Source organism: Lycium ferocissimum, chromosome 12, assembly GCF_029784015.1.
Source record: "Lycium ferocissimum isolate CSIRO_LF1 chromosome 12, AGI_CSIRO_Lferr_CH_V1, whole genome shotgun sequence".
Classification (NCBI taxonomy): Eukaryota; Viridiplantae; Streptophyta; class Magnoliopsida; order Solanales; family Solanaceae; genus Lycium; species Lycium ferocissimum.
The window spans coordinates 14740434-14766523 of NC_081353.1; the positions used below are offsets into that span (position 1 = coordinate 14740434).

At 34.1% G+C, this 26090-nt stretch overlaps 2 protein-coding genes across 2 annotated transcripts; one reads left to right on the forward strand and one right to left on the reverse strand.

The window, feature by feature from the left end:
• Positions 1-5311: 5311 nt before the first annotated feature.
• LOC132039682 (uncharacterized) lies at positions 5312-11199 on the forward strand. The gene is made up of 3 exons (XM_059430182.1): positions 5312-5651; positions 7586-7785; positions 10478-11199. Exons 2-3 carry the CDS (start codon positions 7588-7590, stop codon positions 11093-11095), a joined length of 816 nt encoding a protein of 271 aa, XP_059286165.1. The 5' UTR covers positions 5312-5651; positions 7586-7587; the 3' UTR covers positions 11096-11199.
• A 444-nt stretch (positions 11200-11643) lies between these two features.
• LOC132039681 (protein WHAT'S THIS FACTOR 1 homolog, chloroplastic) lies at positions 11644-21579 on the reverse strand. The gene is made up of 3 exons (XM_059430181.1): positions 21435-21579; positions 18164-19801; positions 11644-12052 (listed from the first exon to the last, which is right to left on the reverse strand). The coding sequence occupies exon 2, from the start codon at positions 19539-19541 to the stop codon at positions 18201-18203; it is 1341 nt and encodes a 446-aa protein (XP_059286164.1). The 5' UTR covers positions 19542-19801; positions 21435-21579; the 3' UTR covers positions 11644-12052; positions 18164-18200.
• Positions 21580-26090: the final 4511 nt, after the last annotated feature.

Genomic DNA, 26090 nt, shown 5'->3' on the forward strand with positions numbered 1-26090 from the left:
TGAATGGGAACGATAACCCCCTTATGCAATATTTTTTGGTAAATTTTTTCTTTTTTTGATGAAAGATCTTTTTTCTTTTTTTCTTTCTAGAATTAAAATGCGAAAATATATCATTCTTATTATTGTCTCATTTCACTTATTCGGTTGAAAATAATGTACTTCTTTTAGAATATAACAACTACTTGGAATAATCTCTCAGTAATAAATTTCAAGCTATGTGGCATTCGTTTTACTTTCATGCGCATTAAACTTTTGGGTTCTAATTGCACATCATCAATAGTCAACCTAATTTGCCCCTCTAATTACCTTTGGGTCATCTATAAATATTTTGTATTGTAGTAATTAATTTCATCCGCTAAGATATATATCACAACAATTTTCACATAAATAGATTATTCAAGATATTTTTTTTTTAATTTTCAAAGCTTCTAAAATGAGCCAAGCAAATAATTTTTGTTTTTTGAAAAATCAATCTGATTTTTATCCTATATATGAAATATTTTTCTAATTATAATCAATTCTTTAAGGGTTATGAACGAAACGCTTGATTACATGAAATTCAATCGGCATCTTATTTGAGTGCATGTTTATGCAAATGTATGGGCAACTTAAATCTAATAAATAAAAGTTATATATTTTAGTATTTTTCTAGAAAAATCTTTATTCAAAACATGCAAAGTCTCACAGGAAAATATTGTATAAGGGGTTACCGTTCTCAATCAAAATGTTTTAGTTAAAAAAAAAAAATCTCATTCAACGTGTGAAGGAGATATTGTTTTTTCCAACACTTAAATATTAAGGAGGTAAAGTGAAATCGACTCTTAGTTTAGCTCATCAAAAAGGAGGAAAACATAAGCTTAAGCTAATCAAGAAAAGTACTTGAAAACATTCTTTCTTGCCTTATATATATATATATATATATATATATTGTGTGTTTAATAGGATAATGGAAGAGGTGAATGAGAGAATCCATAGATTACCCAAAAGTAATGTTAGAGGGGAAATTTGGGTAGACTGTTGATGTGCAATTAGAACTAAAAAAATTAATGCGCATGCAAGTAAAATAAATTTCACATAGCTTGAAATTTTTAATATATCCTAAAAGAAATACATTATTTTCAATGGAATAAGTGGATGTAACAATAATAAGAGTTATATATTTCATGTTTTAATTCTACAAAGAAAAGAAAAAAGATTTTTACTCAAAAAAAGAAATTTTACCAGAAAATATTGCATAAGGGGGTTATCGTTCCCATTCAATATTTGGAAGGAGTATCATTTCCCAACCCTTAAATATTAGTGGGGTAAAGTCAGATTGACTCAAAAGAAAATTGTTGGTTTTTTCCTTACCCGGTGTTCAATATATGCATCAATTGAGGCCCGGCTAAATCCGGATCACATGTTGCAGGGCCTATTCTTGGGGCAGCGATTCCTCGAGACTCGAACTTAAAACCTTTAGTCGAGGGTGGAGGGACCCCACATTATCTCACCACAACCCATGTCGGTGAAAGTTGTTGGTTAATATGGGGACGATGTGTACAATATGAGCTACCCTAGTATATGCATTGATAATTCTATTATACATATAAATAATAAATTTTGAATCCAATATAAATTTGAAGTTATTGTTCTAAAAATCGAATTCATAAAGTTTAAATTATGAATCTGTATCTCAATTAATAAGGCAAGAAAATAGGAAGAGACACCACAACACACATATATTATGTGACAACTCGCAAGACAGCCCTCCATTTAGAATAATCACCTCTGAATTCAATCATAATTATCGGACGTAAAGTCCAACAGATCTCGATTATTGGTTTTCTTGATTGCAACAGGATCAAGATTAATTTAGCTAAAAAGGATTACCTGGAGATTGGTGGTAAAAGGAAATCCGATTAGTGCTCTCTAAATTTTCTAGAGGGGTACTAAACTATGCATAGATCGATCTGATGACATTAATAAACCCAAATATTTCGATAATAATGATGCTTTAGATTATAAGAAATGTTGATAGTCAACTCACTCACATGCTTGCACATACTGGGGTGGATCCACAGTACAATATGTGGGTTCCCAGTACAACACTCAGATATTTTTATACATAGATTAATTCAAAATCGTTGTAGGAATCCATAAACTTTAAATTCTGAATTCGCATTTGTTCACATAAATTGAATAATAGTGGCAGTCTATTTAGCCAAAAAGGGTTATGGTGAAGTGACAAGTACTCCTTCATCCTTAACCAGATGCCTCAGGTTCGAGTCCCCTAGATACAATCGCCTTTGTTAGGGAGGCTTTGCCCCCAATATGAGACTTTTCGGTGCGAGTCAAGATTGAGTCGGGCCCCAATATTGTGGATATCGGCACGGGGTAAGAAATCTAAAAAAAGATTCATTTAAATTTTCGATTTTTCATATGAGTGCTTGTTGGAGAGAAGACGAACTCATTTTTAATTAGTTTATATTTTCATGAACTATTGTATTAAATAATAAACATATATATCTCTCTGGAAAATATTTTCAAGCATGTTCTAGTTATTTTTTACCTTTTGCTTTCTTTCGCTACTGTTGATTAATGATTATACAGGTAGTATAAGGATTGTTTCTTATAAGGATAAAAAGGATTAGGTTTCCTCTTATCCCATCATTGCATTGTGAACATAACAACATATCTTGGTTAAAGTTATTATGAAAGGAAGAGAGCTGTCAATCTTCACTGTACTACTTGAAGATTTCATCGCACTAACTTCATTTCTTTGCACGTCGGGACTAATTGTACCATCAATGTATAGGGGTAATACGCCAATTCAAATACGCTCTTAATATAATATGTATGATATTATTCGTATCAAATCAAGCTAGTACAATTTTGTTTAAGAAATGTTTGCACTACTACGATTATCGAAATACGTTGTTTAGATAAGGACTTGCCGGAATATTAATGACAAAAGACACAATGATAGTTTGCACAATTTTGAGGAAGCATACATGATAGAGAAAGAGAATAGACGGAGCTCAAACTTGATCTAGTCTAATATCTTCATGGTACTTCATTAGGTGTAAGATTTCAATCCCACCATGAGCGCTCACTTTTTATCTTTAGCGCTCACTTTTTATCTTTTCTTCTAGTACTATTTACGTGCCCAATTCTCACCATTTAAATGCTTAGAGAGAGAATTGATGGGATCAATTCTAAGTATTCAATTATAATCTTGCAAAAAAGATTATAATTTGCTCCTTTTACACAAATTGATAGCTAAATTTAATAAAAGTACATATATAGGCCAAACAAAAATAACTTAAATATCAGGGATGCAATGGAAAAAATAATTTAATGTTTACAAGGACATCTAACATCGTGTAAGATTTGAATGACTCAAAAATCTATATTCCCAATAGGTAGGAGATTTGTACAAAATGTACGTGTACCCATCATGTCCTAAGAAAGAGCTGTCTGGAATATCTTGTTAACAGTCCAACGTTGGATTATGTCTACATCACTCTGTTTCTAACCTTAGACCATTCTTTATTCATCTGATTCTACAGTGGGGTCCATTCCTTATTACTACACATTTTTTAATTAGGACATAGTCCAATCAAATCAATTCTGGACATTGAGATTTGAGACTGAAATGTCATTTGGCCATGCTTGCTCTGTTTAAAAAAAAAAAAAACACTATTAAGAGAAAACCTTCTTCAAGAAAAGATCATGTTTAACCGATTGAATTAAAAAGTCTCCTTATGTTGTCGTCTTCTGTTTTGAAGTTTTTGAAATGAACATTAAAAATTGTGTTCAGATTTGGGGGTGGTTCTTTGACAACCGATCATTGATTATTAAGTTTTTCCAAAATAACATTGTAGGTTTTAATATACATTTATAATTGTACCAAATAATTAGGGTGAACTTTCAATATTATAAAAGAAATTTGTATATATATATATATATATATAGTTTTGAAATGATGGAAAGGGCTATGAGTAACATTCCGATTTGCTCTACTATCATTAAAACTAAATTGGTTCGGATACCTTTTTTAGTAACAAGCCCTATATGTTTTTTTTCCTTTTTTCTTTCACATTTCTTTGTGATATAATCAAATCTTTCCATAACAGCCATCATTTATAATAATATTTTTATATAATGGCCAATTCTTTTTAGACTTGATTTTTCATGTGATATTATAATATATGTTATCAATAACAATATTTTGTTATGACTATTAAAAAATATCCAGACAAAACGATGTCGTTAAGAGAGGTTTGACTATATTTTGTGAGATATTAAGTCTATATATGTTTTGTTTTTTGTAATAATAGTGATGGTACATGTTATTTATTGAGATTTTAGGTCTTTTGAATTTCAAAATTTTGAATAAAAAATCAATAATTGTTCTAAGATATAGTAACAATTTTGTTTTTTATATAAAGTGTGTTGGTAGTGAACAACTTGCGCTATTGCAACTTCAACCCTGAAAATCAAAATCATACTTGAGCTCAATTGCATATATATAAACTCTTGTAGTAAAAATTGTACTCGACAAAAATATATTAATCTATGTCTGTATTTCATGTATTATATTAAAACTTCTTATTATTATTTTATACAACAAATGAGACATCCTAACAGGACAATTCCTAAGTGACGCTTTAAAAAAAAAAAATTAACCAAACCGAATCACTACCGAAGAAAAGCTGAGATGATTGAGACGATTTCAAAAAATGTAATTTTATACACAATAAAGTAACTGCAAAAATAGTATGATATAATTTTTTTTTAAAAAAATAACCGGCCGAACTGAACCATTGACACCCTTAGTCCAAATGTTAAATTTCCTTTATTGCTTAAAAATATAACACTCACGCTACAAAATGATATTTGCTCACCAATGAAATCTCAGACAGAGATAAATTAATGATTTAGAGTCAGTAAATTCAAAATGAGCTCAACTCGTCTTGCATATATACAATTTAATTTTGTTTATATATATTTATATAATTCTAGCCAAAAGCAATAAATTTAATAGCATCGATCGGGGCGAGAGGCTTTTGGTTACGAGTTCAGCCTAACTTAGTAGTTTTGATCCAAATTCTATATTTGTCATAAGAGGTTCATTCGATGTATATAAGTTATTAATTTAAACTAGAATTCCGAACTCAACTTTAAATCCAAATTCTGCCTCTGCATGAGCAGAATTCATTATTGATCCACTTCTAATCTCAGAACCTTTAGTCCTTTCCATAATATATTAATCTTCCCACAATTTTTGTACATTAATTAAAGAGTGCAACATTTTCTACTCTGGCTCTCTCTCTCACACACATAATCACACACATGCAGATACACAGTACAGGCTGTCAAGATGAATTATTAAACGTTTTTTTGTAATTAATTAGTGGAAGATTGCTTTGTTGTTTCTCCAAGAAAAAGGTGTCAAGATCATATTCTAATTAAGATGGTGAACTGGTGATTATCTGTTCCATTCTTTGTTTTCTTCTCTTCTCACCCGAAAAATATTTGCCTTTAATTAGCCTTAGAGAAAGAATTAAGGTTTCTTCATAGCTGCAGATCAGTTGTACATGATACAAATTGAGAACAGAAAACATCATTCAATGACAGAATTCTTTGGAGCCCATCACTTCAAATTTCAGGTAACAATTCCTCTATTTTAAATTTTTTATTTTTAATGTGATTTCTCGAGAATGCCTGGAGTAGATGATAATTAATATATATTAGTTTGAACTTAATATGAAAAATTGTTTCTTTTTTGTCTTTCACTAAGAATCTTTGTCTCTTCTTTGGGGTATAAGCTCAATCATTTCTACATTTTTGTTTGTTGTTTCCCCATATCTCATGAATCTTGCTTTTTTTTTTTCTTTTTTTTTTTTTTTTAACTTTTCGTGGGAAGTGTTGAGGCTTTTTTTTCTACTACCTAATTTTCTTTTTTCTGTTAGGTAAAATCTGGTGAATTTATTTTCGGTGTGTTGAGCATTTTCAATCTCTAATTCTGTTTGATAAAGCCAACAAAGGGAGCTAGTTGAGGCCATGGTTTTTATATGCATGGGGACAAGTACTTATGTAGATAAATTTGAAGTAATATTTTGAAATAGATCGATATTATCTTGCATTTCAAGTTGTAGAACTATATGAAGATAAAATGCTTCAAAATCTTTTAACCTATATTGATGAAATTGTTGCATAAAAGAAAAAGAATAATGAAAAACTAGAATATAATTTTAGCTTTTGGATGGAATGGCACAGTGTATGTATGTACGTTTCTGTGTTATTATTCACTGCATTAATTTAAATGGTGTTTTACTTTTTGATATACTTTTTGGCATCTTTTGCGTCATACACAAGTTTTATCCAATGCCGTAATTTTGACTTTGGGGAGGCTAGTGTATATCAAATTTATTACGTGATTGATGCCAATTAAGGGCAAAGAGAAAAAAAAATTAACGAAAAACCATCTAAAGTAGTGATGGGGTGATAAGTATTTATGGGGTGATAAGTATTTCTCATTCTTAGTCAAAGATTTAATAGTATCTCTCATTCTTAGTCAAAGATTTAATTTTCAAGTCGTGAGAATAAAGTCTCTTGTAGTATAGATAGTTCTTTACCTCCAAATTAAAATTTTCTCACATAATTTTGAATTAATCGAGCTCCAAAGCAGTGTTGGACACCAAGTGGGTATACCAAAATCAAACAAGTATATTAGAAAAGACATCTAAGCACTAGAATGAAGATGATTAATTATATTCCATTAATTTCATCCAATTGGAGTTCCTTTCGATGAGATTCTTGCAGCAATTTTTGACTTGTCCTTTCGAACACACATATTGTTTACTATATACCGTAATTTATCTTTGAACAATAGTGATCGAAACACTTGATATGCTATAAATTTCAAAGATAAGGAACTTTGTTTAATATTGTCGAAGTGGAAGTATACAATGTGCATTAATATAATTGATTATTAGAAATAAGAAGTGACAATGATGGAGCAATATTCGTCCCAATGGAGTATTGCGATAAAACTACTGTACTACATACTTTTTCTTATTAGATAGGTCTAATGATCCAGCAATATACTATAATTGGTCCTAAATTGTCTCATCGCTTCATAGGGAGTTTATGTAGATTTTGTACCGAATCAAACTATAATGAACAAAATTTTAAAATATAAGATTCCGTTTATTTTGGACTCACTGATTATAAGTCTTACATTCCCCTATTGCTCTCCACATTAGAGTCTTTATGATTGAGTTCCCATAGATTATTATTATCCATGTCTTAATCTACAAAGAAGTTTAGTTTGAAACCATACCTGTCATTTCTACAAATAAGTTCCGACTCGATAGATAATCTTATAAGATGGTCAGCGTCACTTCTGGACTTATTACGCGTTTAGTAAATACCAAAAGGTGTTCATAAGCCATTCGCTGGTCACACCAGTTTTTAGCTTATAAACATTTTTATGTGATTAAATATTTTATTATTTTATCTCTAGTATCATTTGTAATCCCCGAAATACCCTCTTGAAACAAAACTCTTAGACATGCGTCTCTTTATTTCAATATTGCAGGAATGGGAACAAAACACTTATATGCCAAAAATCCAATAGCTAGTTCCCCAAACTACTATTTCGCAGTAAAACAAGTGTATAACTTGGTGATACTTTTATACAAAATTGGGTATTCAATGGATAGGATTCTTGAATTGAAGAGTTGTACAGAGTCCATCAAGAAGACAATGCTCATGCATGAGGACATTTTCAAGCAGCAGGTACGATATCTATCATACTATAGTTAGTTCTGATTGAATTGATTTAACCGATGTATTTCCTACATTCCCTTGTCAAGTATGCTAAAGATAAATTTTTCATTTTACTTGTCAACTTTTAGCATATTGAGAGAGTTTTTTTTTTGTTTTTTTTAATTTCCTTTGTTACTAAGGGTGTGTTTGGTATAATGGAAAATGATTTCTTGGAAAACAAGTGGTATTCCTACTTATTTTCTTGTGTTTGGTTGGATATGGAAAACATTTTCTAGTGTTTGGCTTGATGGAAATACCAATCGAACCCCTAACCACACGCACCTTCAATCGCCCAACTCACTACATCCTCCACCCCCCCCCCTCATGGCAATTCCCACCCCACATTTTGAAAAAGATGTTACTTTCGCAAAGCGGCTATTTTTATAAGATAACCAAATATGTGCATACCTTTGCAAGGGACCTTTTTCTAAGACAACCAAAAATGACTACTTTTCACATTGAAGACAACCTAGAAAAGTGACTATGTTTGTAAACTAGCCACTTTTTAAAAGTGACACAAAAATGACTATTTTTGTAAATTAGTCATTTTTGAAAAGTGACATAAAAATGGCTATTTTTGCAAAAATATATTTCTTGCAAAACGAACGAAAATGCAAAATTAGCAACTTTTTTTTTTGTCATTTTTCAAAAAATGGCCATTTTACAAAAGTAGCCATTTTTGTGTCACTTCTAAAAAAATGGTTACTTTACAGAAGTGGCCACAATCTTAGAAAGCGAACATTGCAAAAATGGTTATTTTAAAACTTTCACAAAGAGACTATTTTAAAAAATAGCTACTTTTGCAAAGTAGTTAGTTTTTAAAAGTAACTACTTCACAAAATGACTATTTATGAAAATTGGCTACTTTAAAAAAATGACTATTTTTAAAAAGTATCTACTTTCACAAAGTGGTTATTTTCTAAAAGTGACTACTTTTACAAAGTGACTATTTTCTTAAGTGACTACTTTTGCAAAACCACTATTTCTGAAAAGTAGCTACTTTTCGCAAGGAATATTTTTAAAAAGCGGCTACTTTTGTAAAGTGATTACTTCTGTAAAGTTGCTATTTTTGAAAGTTATTACTTTCACAAAGTGCCTAGTTTTGCAAAGTTAGAGAGATTGGGGGTGGTGGTAGGAGGTTAGAGTAGGGGTTGAGGGTAGGTAGTCATAGGGGGTGGGGAGGAAGCTAGTGGGGTGGTGGGGTGGGGTAGTGGGGGTGTAGGGGTGGGGTGGGGTGTAGTTTGGGTGGTGGGGGGGGGGTGATGTATGGGGTGGGGAGTGGGGGTGGCGGGGTGTGGGAAGGTCGAGGGGCGGTGGATTAGGGGTGTTGGGTGGGTGGGGAGAAGACAATGTACTTGCAATGTTACTTGTTGAACTTGTTTTCCCTACTTCTATTAGGGAGGTCATTTTCCTCATTTTGAAGAAACTTGTTTTCCTAAAGAAAATGTTTTCCAGAATATTTTGACCAACCAAACATGGGAAAATTGGAAAACATACCAAACGCACTCTAAGTAACCATTTCTCAAATTAATTGGAGTACTTATTGTCAAATTTAGATTTCTAAAGTACTATTATTAAATATAACTTAGAAAATGAATACTTAGTTAATATTTTCTTGAGGGAGTACAAAATACAAATTAAACAAGTAAAAGGGAATGGAGGAGGGAGTATATAACTAAGGGGATTCCAGCAGAAATTGCTGTATGATCTATGTTATTAGTGCAACACCTAGAGACACTAATAACACTTCGTAGTTTTGGAGTAATTATCCAAAATAATTTCTTTCAAAGGTTTTGTCTTATCAAGGTAAGTAGTTTGCGGAATTTGAGCGATTAATGATCCAATAGCTATTCGGATCAGTTACCCTAGAAATAAGCGAGATGGAGAAATTATACTCCCTATGTTTCATTTTATTTGATATAGCTTAATTTGCCTCAGACGTTTAAGGAAAAAAAAAAGACGAAAGAATTTTAGATTTGTGAAGTTAAACAAGTCATAACATTTTTGTGGCTACAAAACTTTTGAAGCTTGAGATCAAACATGCATAATATTTGTATTGTTAATAAAAGTTTCTCATCAGAAAATATAGAAAAGTTTCATTCTTTGGAATGGACTAATAAGGAAATTGTACCAAATAAAAATTAAATAAATGGAGTATTTATTCAAATTGACGCACTTCTTTTTATAATCGTTCATTAATAAAGACCACCTGCTAATTAATTTGGCCAGTTTGTACCCCTAAGATTAAGGAGATAAAAAGTGGTTGGAGTATTGTATTGTCCTCCAGTCACATTTGTCACAGATCAAAATCACATAGTTCACAATTTTCCTAGTCAATGACACCCTATTTAATTTCACATTTTTATAATTAATTTAACTGCGCATGGATCTACAGGAAAAAAGAAGAGGAGGAAAGTCCTCTTTCTCCGAATAATGTTGACCCAAGTAGAAACAAATGGATTTATATTATATATACAAAGAGTATAGAGAATGTTTACACCATCACTGTAATTCAACTGGTTATAGCATGTTTTATATTTTTAGGTTACCATTTAATGTTTATTATAGGAAGATACTGGCAATTGTCTTTTAAATAGTATGATTTTGTGATTATATTTTACACCATCAATGCATAAAACTTAAACTCCGACAAAAACAACAGGTAAAAGAGCTTCACAGAGTATACAATCTTCAAAGGAAACTGATGCTGGAGCTGAAGAATGAGAAGTCAAACATAGAGGATCCAAGATTATCACACAAGTCTATGATCAACAACACCCCTCAAACCTTGCCTACTTGGCAACAGCCTAGAAGAGAAATAGGGTTTCACAATATTAATCTTTATGGTTTAACAAATGATCAACAAAGGGAAAGAAGTGGTAGTTGCTCAGGTGACAACTCAAAAATATTAACACCAATTGGAGGATTGAATATTGAAATGCCAGCTGATCAAAGAACTTCAACTAGTAATATTAATTGTGCTAGTTTTGAGCATGAGAAAAGTAGCAAGATGAGAAATATTCATAGATGTGATGAGGAAACAGATGTGGAGCTAACACTAAGTATTGGACCTAGCAATGGTACAAAGAGGTTGAAAAGCCACAGGCATCATAAAGAACAGGAGATGAGTTTTTCTACGTCAGCCAAGTTAGGAAGAGGAGAAGAGTGTGGTGATGGTAGCCCAGCTGCTATGAGCAGTACTTCAAGTGCTACATTCAATAAAGAAAGTGCCACTCAAGCTTATTGGTTCTTCCAAGATCTTAGTTTAAATAGGAGATAGCATGTATCAACTTCAGTTCCTTCGTTTCTATTCTTTTGTAGTTAATCCTTCAATGTACGTGAACAATTATTTGTTAACTTTTATACTTGTATATTTTTATTCAACCTACCAACTGTAGGAATAGACTAGAAAAGGAGAGTTTTACTCTCGTTGAGGAAAATAGAAGTATGTACAATTTGGGATTGGTGGGAATAGAACACGAGCACACAACTTCACGCTTTCCTTTTTTCATTTGACAATCGGCTACATAGGCATGTAATTGACCACATAATTATGTACCAAAAAAAAGACCAAATAATTGGTATCATAAAAGTTTTTCAGGAAAATCATCCTTGTGTTAAAAAAGATCTCCTTTTGTCTAAGGTCAAGTCCAACCCCTATTGCTGTCTAGTAAAGGAGCGATTAGAGGGCTGCATAGCTCTTAAAAAGATCAGACTTGTGCACGTTATATTTGAACAGGCACTGAAGTCTTGATCCTCTTTATCCATCACTTAACCAGAAAGGAAAAAAAAAAAAAACTGTAAGAAAATCAAGTATTGCACCTTGGCTATCTGTATTAGGAACTTAAACATTGGCAAAATTATTATCCGTTTCATTATATACATGCTCTTGAGTCCGTATTTCTGCAAATAATCCATGTTGACAGAAGAACTTCACATATTGGCAAATAGGAAGTGTAGGTTGCATTGGGGATATTTGCATGGTCGATTGCTCCTCTACAACTAAAATTAGAGATTGTGCCCCATTCATTTCCTTATTCGCGCCTCTGCAACTGCACTGACTCCACTGTGCCACATCTTTCATTCAGCACTGTTCTAAGGCTGTGTGTCTATTTCATCTTGTCAAAGATTTATCGATCAGCTTGTGTTCTCCTGGAGTTGTGATTCCATATGAGCCACCTTTATAACTCCACAACACTCAGCTTCATCATGTCCATGATGAAAACATCTTGAAGACCTAAAAAACATAAATAGAAGTGTAGCTTAGCTTTAGGATGAGATAATCCACACAATTTTACATGATACTAGAGAAATTAGAGATCTTGGGCTTGAGCCTCACCATCACGCAATAACAAAATATTTCAAGTTATAGGTCCAGAGGGGGAAAAAAGGTATCAGCCTTGACATGATGGGCATATTGGAGACATAAAAATAAATAAATATATTTCAAATTGCCTACTGATGAATATTTTTTTTAATTTAATATACCAATAGGATGGTCCTACTGGTTTATTTTATATATGTAAAGAAAGCAATCAAAAAATAGTAGCTTGCAACAGCCTACTGATAATGTGATTGCTAGAATGGTCTATTTAATTCCATCTAGGTGTTGATGTTGCACAGATCCTCATCAAGAAACAATGACACATTATTTCTTACTAGCCCTGTTGCTTCTAGAGTGGAAAATATTTTTGTTTAGCAGCTTCCAGCTGGTATTAATGGAAATTTAATACAGATACATCAGGCAGTTAGATTGTGTTGGAATTCTCCATGTGGTGCCAAATTGAAATCATTATTTCAAGCTGCCCCCTCAATCATTTTGTGGGATATAAGGAACACTAGGAAGTAAGATGGAACAGCGTCTTGTAAGAGGATGATCCATGAGATTAACAACCACCTTTACTACGCTAGAACCAAGCACTCTTGGATTCCAGATATACCTTCTCACTGGCCAGAAATGGTGCATTTCTTTGAAGATTATAGGCCTACTACTGTATGCAAAAGTATCAGTTGGTTACTGCCTGCTTGGGAATGATTTATATGTAATACAGATGGGGCAAGTCAAGGCAATCCTAGGACAATCCAGCTGGCTTTTGCATTCGTAATAGTGATAGGGATATGGTATTTGCAAAGGCAACGGAAATTCAGGAGACAGCCAATATGGTGGCTGAAGCTGTTACTATTAAAGAGGCTGTGAATTACTGTTTTATCAATCATATACAGCTTGTTTCTTACCCCATAAGGAATCATATACAGCTTGTTATATTGGAGACTGAATCTTTGGTGATGAAGAAGATATTCGATGGGATTTGGGAGGTTCCATGGAGTGTTGTCACAGAGGTCAACTGCTATATTGCAGCTGAAAGATCATTGTCATGTGACCTTTGTGCACATTGAGAGAAGGCAACACGCTCAGAGATTTTATCTCTAACGTAGCTTTTGATTTTGCAGGTGAAGTCTCATTTCCATCCTTTCATGATCTTCCTGTTAGGGGCAGAACAATTCTCAATCTAGACAAAATTCAGCCCCCAATTCGAATTAAAACTAGGAAGAGGAGACGCTTAGCACAAACAACTTGAGGAGACTCGGTAACAACTTCTGGCCAATCTGCCTTGAGGACTCGGAGCTTCTATCATTGAGCAGGCTAGGGTCAGCTGCTCCTGGAGCTGTTGATTGCATGTGGTTGCTGCTATTCCATTCAATATTTAGGCAAGAAAGACTGAAGTTTTATGGATCATTAAGCAAAGAGGAACTATCAATATTGTCAAGGTATAGTTGATCAAGAATAAATATGGCAATGAGAGCTTAGCTTGGAGGAAGATGATCCAGTTGTTCATTGAGGAAGGATACTCATTTTAGCATTGAAACTATGGCATCTGCTGAGAGACTTGAGGATGGCTTTTATGTGGTTTCTAGCCATGGCAACTGGATATATTGGTCCAAGCTTGCTGATTGTTAATTCCAGTAGACTACTCGTGCTAGTCAATCTTTGTAATAGGTCTTCTTTAGGCACTTTTTTTTCTTTTTTTTTTTTTTTTTTTTTTGATAAGGTAAATTTTATTTAAAGGTACCAAGATGGTATAGAAATACAACAGAAACAGCCCCTGCCATAACAGGACAGCTACAAACCTCCTATCTCCTCTAGGAAATCCATATATTGCTCCATATTTTCCATAACTTGTCTTTTAAACCGAAAATACAAATTTAATAAGCATCTAATTTTAATCCTGGACACGTGCTTCCTTTTTTCTTCAAAGAAAATCCTGTTCCTTCCCAACCATATTGTCTAGAACACACAAAGAGGAACTGTTCTCCAAACTACAACAACATATCCAGTGTAATCCCACAACTGGGTTCTGGAAACACCTTACCCCAAACTCGGGATGTAGGGAGGCTGTTTCCGAAAGACCCTCGGCTCAAGATAAGGCATGAAAAAAAGCTTAGACAAGGATTGAAGAAAGTAAAGAAGCCATGGTAAAATAGTATAGATAAGCACTATGCAGAAAAGTAACATTAATTGCAGCAAACTAATACGATAATCGAAGTACCAGAGATAGCATATAGTAACAAGAAATCGAAGGACAAGAAACTACAAAGGTAATACTACGCCTACTAGTATGGCAGGACACACGAGACACGCTCTACTATCTACTAACCTTCTCCCTAATCCGCGTCCTCCATCACCTCCTATCTAAAGTCATGTCCTCGGTAAGCTGTAACTACGCCATATGCCTAATCACTTCTCCCCAATACTTCTTCGGCCCACCTCTACCTCTCCTGAAGCCATCCATAGCCAACTCTCACACCCCCACACTGGGGGCATCCGCGCATCTCCTTTTCACATGCCCGAACCATCTAAGGCTTGCTTTCCGCATCTTGTCCTCCATCGAGGCCACTACCACCTTGTCCCGAATATCTACATTTTGAATCCTATCTCTCCTAGTATGCCCCGCAACTTTCATCTTCTGAACGTGAGAGTTCTTTACTGGCCAACACTCTGCACCATACAACATAGTTGGTCTAACCACCACTCTGTAGAACTTTCCTTTAAGTTTTGGTGGCACCTTCTTATCACACACGACTCCGAATGTTAGCCTCCATTTTATCCACCCTGCACCAATACGATGTGTGACATCATCGTCAATTTCTCCATAGGATTATACACAAAAGATCCTTTTTTGGCTCCCTCTTTACCCAATGTCTCTTTACCTTGAATATTAGACTCAAGATACGTGAAACTTCCTTTCTTTTGGATGACATGTGAGTCAAGCCTTACTTCCACGTCAGCCGCATGCGTCACGCCACTGAACTTACACTCCAAATATTCAGTCTTGTTCTCCAAACTAACATTTGAGATTTACCCATCCTTTGGTGCTTCCATGAATCCAACAGACTCTTCACACTGGAAGAGTGTCTTCTTTAGGCACTTTATTAGGCTTAAAGTAGATACTAGGTTCTTCTACTTTTACATGATTTACCCTTTTCCATTTTGTAAATGACATATTATTTGTAACTTTGATATTTATAAAATTCGCCACTAAGCACACTGCTTAGTGGTATTCAATTAAAAAAAATAGTTTAAACTTTTAGAAGAAGCAGTTCACATAATTCAATAACAATACTTTGAAATCAGCTCATATTCAATTGGCTGCAGTAGACATGCATTTTTTGTTTAAAATAATGGGGTTCTCTATTCCTTATGAACACTAGGCTACACCCTGGAGTGCAATAATGATACATTTTCCAAATCCAAAGGTAATCGAACACCTAATCAAACCTGTTCCGAGACTTTCTTCTTTTTTTTTTTTTTTTTTTTTTTTTTGAAACTGTTAAATATCCTGTTGTGAGAAATCTGCTACCAGATAAACTGTAGCCATGACTATAGAAAGACTTGGGTAAACAGTTCTAGGGTCATCGGTGGATAATGCACGACAATATGAGCAACTATTACAACTATTAGATTCAGCGCATTTGTATGAAACCAGTATGGTAGTCATCTTGGTGAACAAACAAAATAGGGGCAAGAAAACTTTCTTCTTTGGTGTTAAACTCTATGTTATACCTTAAACTGCATATGAATAGACCAGATTTTGCAAAATAAAAGAAGATTGAAATCATCATAAGTAAATTATAAACGGTTCATGCATAGAATCAATTCCATCCACAAAAAAAAAAAAAAAAAGAACTTTTAAATTAAACTTAACAAGGGCACATCAAATCTCTACTACTGTGGATCGTTCAAAAGACTTAACCCAGAGGAGCTAGAAAATGAATCAAGACAGACACCTTCATCATTGAAAGGAATATACAAGCAACATTACTCTGTGAAGTAGTTGGTTGACCAAAAAAAAATACAATGAAAACCTGATGGGTAGGATTACATGGAAAGGGGAATGCAAGAGCTAGAGTGGGTTAAGATCCCCAGCAGGCAGCAGTAGGGTGAGAAACTGTTGGGATTGCCAAGACAATCAGGCCAGGATCGCTCAAGAGACAGAGGTCAGAGGGGGAGTAGGTTCCGTCTTTTATTAAGTGCTCCTTGCATTAGGTTGCTCAACTCACAATGAATTTTTTTCCTCTGTAAAATTCATTTCTAGCACAAAATTATCTGAATCAATCGGAGACTTAACATGGTCAATCGGAGTAGTGGAGACCGTTATGTTCTTAAAAGACGTCTTGGGTGTGGCAGCAGTTAGGCATATTTGTACGTTATATTGCCTAACCACTAAAGCATATTAATAACAGATATATAATTATAGGGTAAGATCTTCCCTCCTTATCGTATTAACCTTCTTATCAAAGGAAAAAAAATCTTACCTCCTTATCCTAGGTGAAGAAGACATATCCGTTCTGTTACGTTAGCATATTATCAAAATTATATTTTTCATCTGACATAGGGTATATATGTCTAAACGTAAAGAATATATTGGCCAATGTTGATTTTGCACTATTATTAGACATCGCTTAATTTGTTTATGCTTTGGCATCAGAAATCTAGTAGTGCCCCTGGAGGCTTTTCTAATTTCATTTTTAACGAATAACTAAAAATAAATAACGATTGATGAATCCTAATGTACTTAATTCAAGTGCATGCTTAAAATAGGACAAAATACCCCTTGAATCACATCAATGGTGATTATTGTATTAAGAGACCTATAATCTCTTGGAATCCATGCGTATTTAACTAAGAACACAAGACAATTGAGTAAAAAGACGCGTAACGGCTTCATCGTTGGTATACTTACATTAGAATTGTCAAAATCTTTTTATTAGGTAACAGATTTGTATATCAACATGGGGATAAGTGTGAGAGTTAGCGGACCTCTAGTTTTATAGAACCCAAACTGACAAGTTTATCGAGTATTTGAATGAAATGGACCCATATAGAGCGGAATGGATACAAAGGATTTATATCCAAACTCAATTAGTCTTAACATTGGAGTGTAGTTGTTCTTGTCATTGTAATTACTTCAATTATTTTCAAGTAATGAAGTAGTTTAAAATGTGGTATTTGCAAAGAAGAAATTAAAATAGACTAAAGTCCAGAAACGAGCTTCTAATGTTTGCCTGGCTATGAGTTCGTGTAAAGACGACCAAATTTCAAGTAGACACTTGACTGTTATGAAAGCACCAAGGACTCACAATGTTCAGAAGAAATGTGAAATTGGTGGACTTCTTGTAACAGAAAGATAAAGTAGATGATCAGTATAGCTAAACAACAAGCTTCCACCATATCTGCAAATATGCTCAGGAATTCCCTAGCCTGCCAAAAGTCACGTCCGGGATACAGTACAACAACAAGAACAACATACCCAGTGTAATCCCACAGGTGGGGTTGGGGGAGGGTAGGAAGAACACCGACCTTACCCCTACCTTGTGGAGTAGAGAGGTTGTTTCTGATAGACCCTCGGTTGTCGGGGATACAGCATTTCAAATAAAATAGCTACTGTTTTTCAGCTCAAGAGACATTATTATATCTCATTATGTGATTGATTCTTTCCTTTGTAACTATATCTGGAACTTTTTTTGTTTGAGAAAGGTAACAATGCATTTACTTGGACACTTTTGGCTCCAACTTGCTGTTTTAAGTTTTCATACAAATGATAGTTCCTGGTCCCCTCACCCAACAACAACATACCCAGTGTAATCCCACAAGTAAGGTCTGGGGAGGGTAGGATGTACGCAGACCTTACCCCTACCTCTGTAAGCTAGAAAGACTGTTTCCGATAGACCCTCGGCTCAAAAGAAACTAAAGCATTTAACAAGCTATGCAACCAGTGAATGTGCAGATAAATACATGTCAATTAGGATCAAATTGTGACTAAGTATGCAATGAAAGAAGATTCCTGACCTCAAGATTCTTCATGCTAGTATGCATTGCTAACTCTTCATTCCCTGTATGCACTACAAACTTCGTCTATCTCCATCTCGGATTCGGTTTCCAGAAAATCTCCCTCCAAACTACACATAGTTTGCTTGTCATTTTCCACTTGAACACTTTCATCTTCTGACTCATTCTCAAACAAATCATCATCCTCAAATTCCTGAAAATCTTTAAGAGTATCCATTCTTTCCTTCTTCTTTCTGTAACCAACAAAGCTTAGAACCTTTTCCCTCCAAACAATCAGAGGGTGTTTCTCGATCAACTCAGAACCTTCATAAGCACTGCTGAGAAATACATGAAACCTCTTACCCCTTTCTGAAACATAAAAGATTCCAAAATGTTTAAGCAACAGCCTCATCAGCTTCTGAGGCATTACAAACTCCTTCCTAAAATGTGTCAAGTAATCTGTCACCAACCTCTTCCCAATTGTAAAACTCAGCAGCTCGTGCATCACTGCAACTGCCCTCTTATTGAACTCCAGTGTTCCAGCCTTTAATTCCCTGGCATCTGCATAAGGTGACAAGTATTCCCGCTTCTGAAAATCTTCTATCTTCCCCTTATATCTGGACAACACTTGTTTATAATCAGGTGGGAATTTCATGGGGAAAGACAAGGAAAGAGGACCAGCTACGTGATCATCTGGGGCCTGCATAACCCCCAGCGCCTGTCTTTCTAACTCTGTCATAGCCCAACTCGATTTCCAATTCACAAGTTCTAGGTATTCACTTTCATCATAAGGCTTAAATGGCTGAACAACTCTAAAATGATTAGGAAACCTTCGTACCCAATGGTTCCTAAAATCCATTGGCAAACCCAAATCTCTTCTGAAATGAACAATCTTATCTAAGGCAAGGCGCTTGTCTACAGACATCATCAGCATCCTAGTCACAAGCTCTCCAGCTTTATCACTTTGCTGTTTAATAATAGCCTCCTCTTCTTGGACTAAATCTTCAGCCTCCTTTGTCATACCACACCACAAAATCCCTCTATCATCCTTGTACAGTTCAAAAAGCTTGGGGGACTTCCGTAGAAAGGCTGAGATTTTATGGGGTTTGGGGAGGTTTATTTGCCTTCTATAGTGATCAAGTTCCCTAATCGATATGACTTGTTGAGGCTCCTGTTTGAGAACTTCAAATATTAATAGGACCTTGGAGAGTATTTTGTGCTTCTCTGTAACTATTTCAAGGTCATGCACGCGCTTCTTCTTGCTTCTGTCTTGGACTCTTTTACTGGTAGTCATTGATCGGTGCCATCGCAAGATTGCTGAAGAATCTATGGACAAGAACACAATTGATGAATGTAGTTCAGCAGAAAAACATCGACGTCTACCAATCAGGTTGAGCATTGTGTCAAACCACAATAACCAGAGGGGATTCTCCCAGAAGACCGAAGAAGGTATTGCAGCTGTTAGTCCAAATACTAATCAGAGCACTGAATGATGGATGTACTCGCTTCTCTGATCAATGCTTTGCCACAAACGGAAAATGGCCAGAGACAGCACGATGTGACATGGCAAGTTTAATCCATTGCAGCAGCCTATGACTTGTGAAGATAGGCCTCCCCAATGAAACCAAATTGACCTAAGTGAGTTCTCAGGCAAAGTACCTTGAGGGAATATCAAAAAAGAACTCTGTTAAGACCCACGCTACGTATTGCTCTAGTGCCCGAGATGACATAATATTGATTAAGCAAGTGAGGAACAATTACCAACGATCACATAAGTAACTGTTGCAGGCCGATCATATTGCCATAAGATGACACCAAGGACAGATTATTCATTGAGGTAACGTACCATCATTTTTTATTTTTTATTTTTTGATGAAGTTAATGTACCATCATTATAGAAAAACATTTCTAGCTCATGCAGTATACTTTAATCTATGTTGCTCGAACTCTTCAAAAATGTCAACGGGTGCGTGTCAGATTCTCCAAAAGTAGTGCATCTTTGGAGAATCTGACAAGGGTGCGGCATCGAAAGTGAAGAGTCCACGCAACTTAGACTTCAGTGCTATTTGCTATGTTGTCATTATAAAAATCACTCTTTTAAGATTTTATATTGACCTAGATGAGAAAACTAAGGAAAAAATAACTTTATCCTTGTTGATAATAAGTATTGGATGTCAAGTGGACTTAGCGTGCAGAACACGTTGCAGATGCAAGTTGTAAATGGATGATTAACTCTGTTAAAAAGGAGACATCAAAAAGAAAAGAAGACATATCATGAAATAATGTAGAAGTGCAATTGGTTCAAGTTATGAAGATTACAGGACGCAAAACACATGAAATTGAAGCTCATCAATGCCTTCTTCACACCAACAAACACAACAGGTGAGGTTGAAATTTCAAACTCTGATAAACCCTATCAACGCAACAAAAATGACTGTAAGCTACTAGATGTCAACATCTTGCAACAGTTCAAAAGTTGAACCGTTAAAGAAGTAAAAGAGATATCTTGAGTACAAACTAGTGTGACTCCTTATGAAAACTAAACGAAAGAGCAAAAGAGTTTGTGAAGTTAGATTTAGGGTGTCTTCGGTACGGAAATGTTTTCCAATTTTCCCATGTTCGGTTGGTAAGAATTTTTTAAACACATTTTTACTAGAAAAATAAGTTCCTTAAAAATGTGGAAAACAAGTTCCACAAGTGACCAACACAACTCATCTTCGCCCCCACCCCCATAGACCATAGCCCCCAAGTGGCGGAGCCAGAATTTTCACTAAAGGGTTCAAAATATGAAGAAATAAACATACAAAGAAACCGAAGGGGTTCAACATCTACCATATATACATAAAATATAATTTTAACCAGGTATAAACAGTGTAACTTTCCGTCGAAGGGAGTTCGGATGAACCCCCTAACCCTACCTGGCTCTGCCCCTCGCACCATCTCCACCACCCCACGCTCCCACCTCCCATAGATTACATACAAATGCTTATAGGGTAATATCTTTTGCTTACGTACCAAAAACAAGAAAATAAGTAAGAAACATACCCATTTTCCAAGAAAATATTTTCCTTTCATACCGAACACACCCTTCTATGGCAAATGCCAAATAGATGTGAATGCTGAAGACTTCAATTAAAACATCGAAAGGTTGGGTATAAAAGATTATTTAGCACAAAGCCAAACCAACACTTTGTTTAATTATTCATGGAGGGAAGATGAGTAAACAAAATATTACTAGCTGTAAGTGAAGCACATAGAAGGCAACCAAAGAGTAACAGAAAAGTGGCCATACCGGTGATAGGGATGAGCAGCAACTGAAATGTCTTGAATTCTAGAGTCGACTAAACTTTGAAAAATGGGAAAATGAGAGACAAGTAGAGAAAGGTTTTATAGGAAGCAATTGGTAAGGTCAATTTCCGTGTATTTTCTCTTTTTGGAAAAAAATATTTTAGTGTTTGACTAATCAACTTAATTAGGTATTTGTTTTAGCAGTAATTACTATTTGACCGAACTTGTTAAAAGTGCTTCTAAGTAGGCGTATGGACATGCATATCGTGATTTCAAATAAGCGTTTATTTATGCAATTTGCATAAAATTTCAACTTCAACTTCATATCATGATTTCAAATTTTTTAAATGTAAAACTTGACCCTTAAGTTTATATTTTGTAAAAAAAAAAATTATACATTAAGTTGGTAGATATATTTACCAACCATGTTTACCAACTATTTATATCATATATTAAAAGATTTGCAAGTTGATAGTATATTTATAACAAATTTACTTTTACCAGTCATGTGGGAGGATTATATTGAAGAGTAATTACACTACAACTCATGTTTAATTTTTCAATTTTGAACTAAAGTTTGATCAATTGGTGTTGTATTTTTTTTATAAAAGATTCTTCTAGTAGCGTATTAATTTTGTCATGAAGTATGATTTGCTCATTTGATAAGATTGTATAAGAATTGGGAAAGTTTTGATGGTTTTCACAATTTGTGGGATCTTTAGCTCTATGAGAAAAGATACATCTAAAGAAATCCAAATTGCATGTCCAAACAAAACTTCAACTTCAAATCATCATGATTTGAAATCACTAATTTCATATCATGATTTCAAATCATGTCCAAACGGTTCCTAAGTGTATTTTCTCAAAAATATTTTCTTAAAAGTGCTTTTGGGAAAAAGCTACTATTTTAGCTCCTGAAAAATAGTTTCTGGCTCTGCTACTCCCAAAAGCACTTACCTTTTCCTAAAAAACTTTGTTCTCCTAGTTATGCATTTAACTAGTAATATAGCCCCCGCTAAGTCACATATTGAAATTTTTTAAACAGTATTGGCCTCCCAAAAGCTTGACCAAACATAGCTTGTCTCGTTCTCCCAGTTATGCATTTGACTAGTAAATTATATAGCATTTATTTGGGTTATTTATATATTTCTGTTATTTTAAGCACATACTTTTATGTATTATATGAAATTTATTGGAATTTTATATAATTAAAAAAGACTTGAAGAGTATGTTTATTAAGATAGAATTTTGATTATAGAATTGGATCTCATAACTTATGGGTAGCACAACCATGTAATTTATTTTGGAAGTTTGAACCGTTAATTCGAGGGTCGATTTCGAGTTGACGAAGGGTTAGACCTTGCACATGAGGTGTCCCAAAATTATGAGAATAGTACCCTTAGCCTAATTTGAACCTGTTTGTTCATGATTTTGAATAGATTGATGAAAACAAAGATCGATTGGGGAGACTTTGGACATCCAAGTGTAGGAAAGTTTATCATTTTCGGGGCAAGTGAAACTTTAACTTGCTTGCTTTTCTTTTAAAGCATGGTATATGTGTTGTTTTTATGCATTTAAATCACTTAATTCGTATACGTGGGTAAGCATGACCTAGGTTGGCTAGTTTTTAAGTATTTAGAGTAGACCGGAGAGTAATGAGATACTTTTAGTTATTTAGCATGCTTTATCACCTAGTTAGATTTCAACATTTGTTTGTACTTCTTTGTTATATATGTTTAGTTGTTTAGCAATCATTGTCACTCTATTAACATCATACAGAGTCTGGGCACAACGCATGTCCTTGTGTAGAGCTTGAGTAAATGTACTCATGGCATCACAGTCGGGTTGAGCTTGGGTGAGTGTACTTATGGCCCTACAGTTGGTTTGAGCTTGAACAATGGCTCATGAAACCATAGCAATATATATCTTAGCAGCTCACGCATCATGTCTACTTTCATTAGTTGTATTCATGATTTTAGTTTAGTTGCTTAACTTGTAAATCACATATGTACTTGTATTGTTATATAAGGTGTTCTTATGCACTACTGGCGATTTCTAAACACTTGCCCCGGGGTAAGCTAAGAGAGCGAGGTCACGATCTTTCTTGATCTTTTATACTCACAGTTACCATGTGTGTGCAGGGTATGGAAGGCGGAGATCCATATGAAAATTTCAGTCGGTTGCTAGTTCTATCCAGTTGAGATGAGTCATTACTAATTCGTGGAGGCAGTTTCCTCTTTTATCCTTTATTTTTAGTTTATGACTCTCGCATCAATTGTATTTAGATTTTAATGCTCCTTGACTTAGCCTTTTTGTTGGGTTGTATGGTTTGTCTTATACTTTCTCTTATATTACACTTCTGTACTTATATCTATTTGAGATAAATTTAGTAGTAGTATTTCTTCTCTTATTCAACATTGTAAGCATGCTTTAACTTAGAGGATTCGCCTACTATGTAGTGACTTGTTAGGTTTCCTGTCGCAGCCTAGATCCAAATTTGAGTCGTGACAATTTTTAACTGTTATTTTAAGAGATAAATGGAGAGAGGTAGTTGTCATATCCCATTTAAACGGGCTAAATTAGGTACAACATATTGGAGATTCCTATTTTTGCTTTATTTTAGGAGTCGCCACCTAATTGATTTTAAGGTGAATTAGGGCACTAATTATTAACTAAGGTAAAGCTAACTAAACCTCCGTTTTGTTAATTTTAATTCTAGGTTCTAATTATCCTAAAGGAAGGGTTAGGCATCCTCTAGGATCCGTTAACTACGGTTTCTCTTTAATTAATTAAGATTAAATATAGTGCTTAAATTTTAAGAAAATAGCTTGTATATATTACTAAGGTTTTAAAGGAGATATAATAATGCCGTCTAAACTAACTTATAGAAAAATATAGTAATTTGCATAAAGGAAATGCTTTTAAAACGGGACTTATAAATCTTTTTTTTTTTTTGCCAACTTAAAATGAAAATAGTAATGTTATCTTAAAAATAAGACTTATAGAAAATATAATATTTTGCATAAAAGAATATTTAAGACTTAGAAATATTGTTAAAGCTTTTAAATAACGCCATCCAAAATAAAGACTTATAGGAAATATAATAATTTTAAAAAAGGTTTTAATTACAACTTATAAATGTTGCTAAGTTGTGAAATAATATGCCATTGAAACTTGCAAAATATGAATAAATTTTACATAATTAGGAGCTGTTAAGAAAAGACTAGCCAATTTAAGCTTGAGATAAAATTACATTATATACGTCTAGACTTATTATAAACGTGAATGCAAAGAGGTTAAAATAATGTAAATGAAGCTTCAAAATTCTATTGATTAAATATGCTTTGCCTAATCTAAACTTTCCCCCTTTTTTTATAAATAGAATGCGAAGGATGATGAATTTTCGTTCTATTTTCCTAACTTTATTAACTAGACTCGGATAAAATATGTTTAGTTGGATGAATCTTGAAAACAATGTTTTATAAAATATACTTACATTATTATCTACATATTAGTGACGTTTCGAAATCTTTAAGATAGTAAGTATGAATTATGATTCCCTTTAGCTTAAATATATAATTATGCCACTTTATAAATCAATTATTCTAAGAAAGATAAATGTTATAGGTATTGTAAATAATTTTAATATAATAAAAGAGATGAAACTCGGAATTAATTGTTAATTTTCCTTACATTAACTACCCATTATTAAAACTAAAACCCACTAATGTCGCTAAGGTGCATCTAAATTAGCAAAACAAAGTATTGGTCATACAAGTTAAATGCAAAAGATAAAATAGAGGAACAAGTGAGCTAAATGGACTCATTTTCAAAGATGATCATGATGTTATAAAATGTAGGGCCGCGATATATCTTTGTATGGGCTTAGCCCAAATTTTTATCTAGAAGGGACGGAAGGAAGAATAACGTTTTCGTTGGGCCTTGGCCCAATGGAAAAGTCCCTCGGACTTGTATACGAGGTTCATGCAAAAAAAATGAAAAAAAAAAAGATTAGTATGCGGTCAATGAATTATATTAAACATATGAAATACAAACTCACGAATCGTGTATATTCTTATATATTTGAAGCATGCCTTATGTATACACACTGGGGATGTATAGAAGGTCAATATCGACATTATCCCGATATTGCACAAGTTCCAAGGGATTTCATGAATCCCGAGGGCATGGCTAACCGAGGGTTTGATCCATAATGACCAATCTAACCTCCTATCAATGTGTTCTCATAAAAAGTTTACCGATAATATACATAAATATATATGACTAAAACATGCTTGCAACTAAGACAAAAGATGCAACACCCACAAACTATGAGATTCAAACATACACATTTACTCACATGAAGGCACACATAATATAGACCAAGTATATCCACCATATTATTCAAAGAATCTAAACAAGGCATTTTCGCAATATAGCATGCGTTGAAAGAAAGTGCACTTTATTCCGAGTCTAACATGGCCGACATGCCAAACACCTTTGTTCAAGGGGACATTCGGTATTCGGGCTTTCCGGATATTCTTTATATTAACAAGGCGTCTTACCAAAATATTCCCCGGGCGTGAGCATTTAAACAAGTACATGATCTATATTCAAACTAACCACCTTACGGCAAAATCGGATAGACTTCAAACGTATA

Excerpts from the sequence above, each read along its gene's own strand:
- LOC132039682 (XM_059430182.1), top strand. The coding sequence starts at position 7,588 with ATGGGAACAAAACACTTATATGCCAAAAATCCAATAGCTAGTTCCCCA. Across the intron at positions 7,786-10,477 it reads AGGACATTTTCAAGCAGCAG|GTAAAAGAGCTTCACAGAGT; the intron begins GTACGATATCTA and ends CAAAAACAACAG.
- LOC132039681 (XM_059430181.1), bottom strand. The coding sequence starts at position 19,541 with ATGCTCAACCTGATTGGTAGACGTCGATGTTTTTCTGCTGAACTACAT.